Source organism: Cynara cardunculus (genome assembly GCF_001531365.2).
Source record: "Cynara cardunculus var. scolymus isolate 2C chromosome LG 5, CcrdV1, whole genome shotgun sequence".
Classification (NCBI taxonomy): domain Eukaryota; kingdom Viridiplantae; phylum Streptophyta; class Magnoliopsida; order Asterales; family Asteraceae; genus Cynara; species Cynara cardunculus.
The window spans coordinates 10,553,573-10,557,505 of record NC_037532.1 but is presented as its reverse complement, the minus strand read 5'-3'; the positions used below and the strand labels follow the sequence as shown (position 1 = coordinate 10,557,505).

The 3,933-nt window shown below is 43.5% G+C and overlaps 1 protein-coding gene across 1 annotated transcript; it reads right to left on the bottom strand.

The window, feature by feature from the left end:
- Nucleotides 1–1,494: 1,494 nt before the first annotated feature.
- LOC112512802 lies at nucleotides 1,495–3,390 on the bottom strand. Its single transcript, XM_025118943.1, has one exon. It carries the CDS (start codon nucleotides 3,388–3,390, stop codon nucleotides 1,495–1,497), a length of 1,896 nt encoding a protein of 631 aa, XP_024974711.1.
- Between the last annotated feature and the right edge of the window lie 543 nt (nucleotides 3,391–3,933).

The window sequence follows — 3,933 nt, the reverse complement described above, 5'->3', positions numbered from 1 at the left end:
CTGCCCTTTTCATGCCAGGCCACCAATAGCTTTCTTTTATATTCTTGTACATCTTATTACTACCTGGATGCATAGTATATTTGGACTTATGTGCTTCATCCATCACTACCTTTCTTAGATCTCCCAAACTAGGAATCCAAACCCGATTCCCATGTCTATATATTCCATCTGGTCCAGCTGTCAAGGTCTTAATTTGTCCAATCATTCTCTCCTTTTTGATGTTCGTTTCGAGCAAAGCTTCCTTTTAAACATCTTGTATTTGGTCTAGAAGTTCCACTTTAACACCCATCCAGATGGCTCGAATTCTGATTGGTCCGTTTCTCTCCTTCCTACTAAGTGCATCGGCAACTACATTTGCCTTACCTGGATGATAGTGAATCTCACAATCATAATCTTTAAGTAGTTCCATCCATCTTCTTTGTCTCATATTTAGCTCCTTTTGATCAAACAAGTACTTAAGGCTCTTATGGTCAGTATAGATCATACACTTCGTACCGTACAGATAGTGTCTCCAGATTTTTAACGCGAAGACAACAGCTGCTAATTCCATGTCGTAAGTTGGGTATTTCCTCTCGTTTTCCTTCAATTGACGAGACGCATATGCAATGACCTTGCCTTGCTGCATTAGTACACAACCTAAACCCATCTTTGATGCATCGCTGTAAATGACAAAATCTTCTACTCCTTCCGGTAGTGCTAAAACCGGTACAGTGCTTAGGCTCTCCTTGAGTATCCAAAAGGCTTCTTCTTGTTTCGTCCCCCAATCAAACCTAACCGACTTCTTTGTCAGTGTTGTCAAAGCATCTTGGAGAAATCTTGGATGAATCTTTGGTAATACCCCGCTAGGCCTAGAAAACTTCGGATCTCCGATACTGACCTTGGAGATTCCCAGTTCATAACTGCATCAATCTTAGCCGGATCCACCTTGATTTCTTCCGCGTTGACTACGTGACCGAGGAATTGTACCTCATGCAACCAAAATTCACATTTTGAGAACTTGGCGTACAATTGCTCTTTTGCTAATAATTCAAGAATCATCCTTAAGTGTTGTTCATGCTCCTCTTTACTTTTCGAATAGATCAAAATGTCATATATAAAGACTATGACAAATTGATCCAAATACAGTCCACAAACTCGATTCATCAAGTCTATGAATGCCGCAGGTGCGTTTGTTAACCCAAACGGCATTACTACAAATTCGTAATGTCCGTATCGAGTCCTAAAAGCGGTCTTTGACACGTCCTCTTCTCGAACCTTCAACTGATGGTAACCTGATCTCAAATCAATTTTCGAGAAACAGCTGGCTCCTTGCAACTGATCGAAAAGGTCGTCGATCCTTGGCAATGGATATCTGTTCTTTATCGTGATTTTGTTCAACTCCCGATAATCGATACACATCCTCATCGTGCCGTATTTATTTTTGACGAACAAGATCGATGCTCCCCATGGCGACGAGCTTGGACGGATAAATCCTTTATCTAAGAGTTCTTGCAATTACTTCATTAGCTCTTGCATCTCTGTTGGGGCTAAGCGATAAGGTGCCCTCGCGATTGGTACCGCACCTGGTATCAAATCGATTCGGAACTCTACCTGACGTTCCGGTGGTATTCCCGGTAATTCATCCGGAAATACTTCTGGGTAATCCTTCACCACTGGTACCTCATGTATGGCCTTCTTTTCGAGCTTGGCGTCGATGGTGTATGCCAAGTAAGCCACACAACCCTTCCGCAGACACTTATTCGCCTTAATTGCATTGATCAACCCTACGCAACACTTCTTTCGATCACCGTAAACCTGGATCGTTTCTCCTTCCGGAGTTTGAATCTTGATCATCTTTTTATTGCATAGTATTTGCGCATGATTGTTGGACAACCAATCCATCCCTAAGACTACGTCAAAACCTCCTAGGCACATTGGCATAAGCCTAACAGGGAAATCCTTCCCATCTATAACAATCGTGCATTCATCAAATACTTCGTCTATCTTACACTGAATACCGTCGACTGTTTCTACAGTGTAGGTTTTGTCTAGTCTACAGGCACTCCTATTCAGATAGTGACAGAAGGTAGTAGACACAAAACTACCATTCGCACCCGAATCAAATAACACATGTGCATACACATTGTTSATAGGGAACATACCAGATAAGACGTCGGGTGTTTCCTTGGCCTCCTCCAAAGTCATGTTGTAAGCTCGGCCGTGTCCCTTAGGTAGCTCCTTCCTATTTTCCGCTCTCTTCCCGAATCCGTTATTCACTGTCTTCCCGTGGGGTGTCGCACYATTGCGACRYTTTGGACAGTCAGGRCGCAAATGTCCCGTAGCCCCACATTCGTAACAAGTCCTTCCTTCCGGGCACTCTCGTGCGGTGTGCCCCGGTTTGTCACATTTATAGCATGTCAGGCTCCCTGCTCTGCACTCTCCTCTATGCCTCTTGTTGCATTTGTTACATGAAGGGATAGTGAATTCCTCACTTCGTGTTTTTGCCAGAGTAGGAGTCCATTTGGATTTCTTGTTGAACTTGCTCAATCCTTCCCACCTTCTCTTTGCCTCTCTTCTATCACCAGTCTCTCTAACGTTGTTCTCCTCTGCCACCTTTGCCATCTCCATTGCTTGTACGAAAGTGGTCGGCTTAGTCATGTCCACGTAACGTTTGATTTCGATTCTTAGGCCGTCCTTGAAACGACCTATCTTTCTCTCCTCGGTAGCCACCTGGTAACTGGCGAACCTCGCTTTTTCAAGAAACTCGTTAACATATTCTTGAACTGACAATGATCCTTGCTTTAATCTCAGGAATTCGGATTCTAGCTTGTTCACCTCTGTTTGCGAGCAGTACTTATCCATCATCGTCTTTTTCATTTGCTCCCACGTCATGGCAGCAATGCCCTCATCACCTCTGATAGCACACTCAGTCTCCCACCAATGCAATGCATAGTCCACAAAGGTTGTGGTGGCATAAGTCACCTTTTGATCTTCCGCACATCTACAAATTTTGAAGAAGCTCTGCATCTTGGCTACCCAGTTCATCAGGCCAACTGGGCCCTCTATTCCTTTAAATTCCTTCGGCCCGGTGCCTTTGAATGTTTTAAAACTGCATCCTCTCTCCTTTGCAGTCAACTCGGTTCTCTCGATGATGAGCGACTCCACCTTCTCTTTATCAGACACTTCCACCCTTTCAGGGACTTGAGTGTTCTCGTGTCGAACGCTTCCTTCCTCCCCACTTTCATTATCCTTAAGTCTGTCACCCAACATTTCTTTAAGCATATTTGGCAACGTATTCCGGAGGACTTGTGCCATTTGTTCAGCCATCACTTCCTTTGTGAGAGGAATTTCTCCTCCTTGGCCCCCTTGGCTCCTACCGATAGCCAAACTAGCTGGCGCGGATGGGGTCATACTCGAACTAGCGGTTCAGACACTTTTGCGACCTCGACTTTGGGCTCGTGTCCGTCCCCGAACTGTCGGTTGGGCTACGCCATTGATACCTCCCCCATTGCGGGCGTTCCTTGTTGATCCGCGAGAAACCATACTGACACAATAGAGTATTATTGTTTCAACAAGGTTCTAGAGTCGACTTAACATATTACACTTATATTTATACATTATACGTATACATATACATGTATAGTATAATCACTATATATCAGTGAAATACATGATAAGAAATTCACGTCGCAATTGCATAATGCTCCAAAAGATATATATATATATATATATATATAGTTCCAATACAATCCTGGGGAGAGAGAGACATTACAAAATCCCATTTACTTACAAAAGATGGGATGCTTCACGGTTCTAAATACAGGTAAATGTTCCAAAAATCTATCGTAGCACTGGCTAGAAGAAAACTACCTAAACACGTACAATTAATTCTCCTACTCAAAAGATCCTTCTCTCATCCCTGATCCCATGTCTAAAACTGATCTGCAGGGTAGT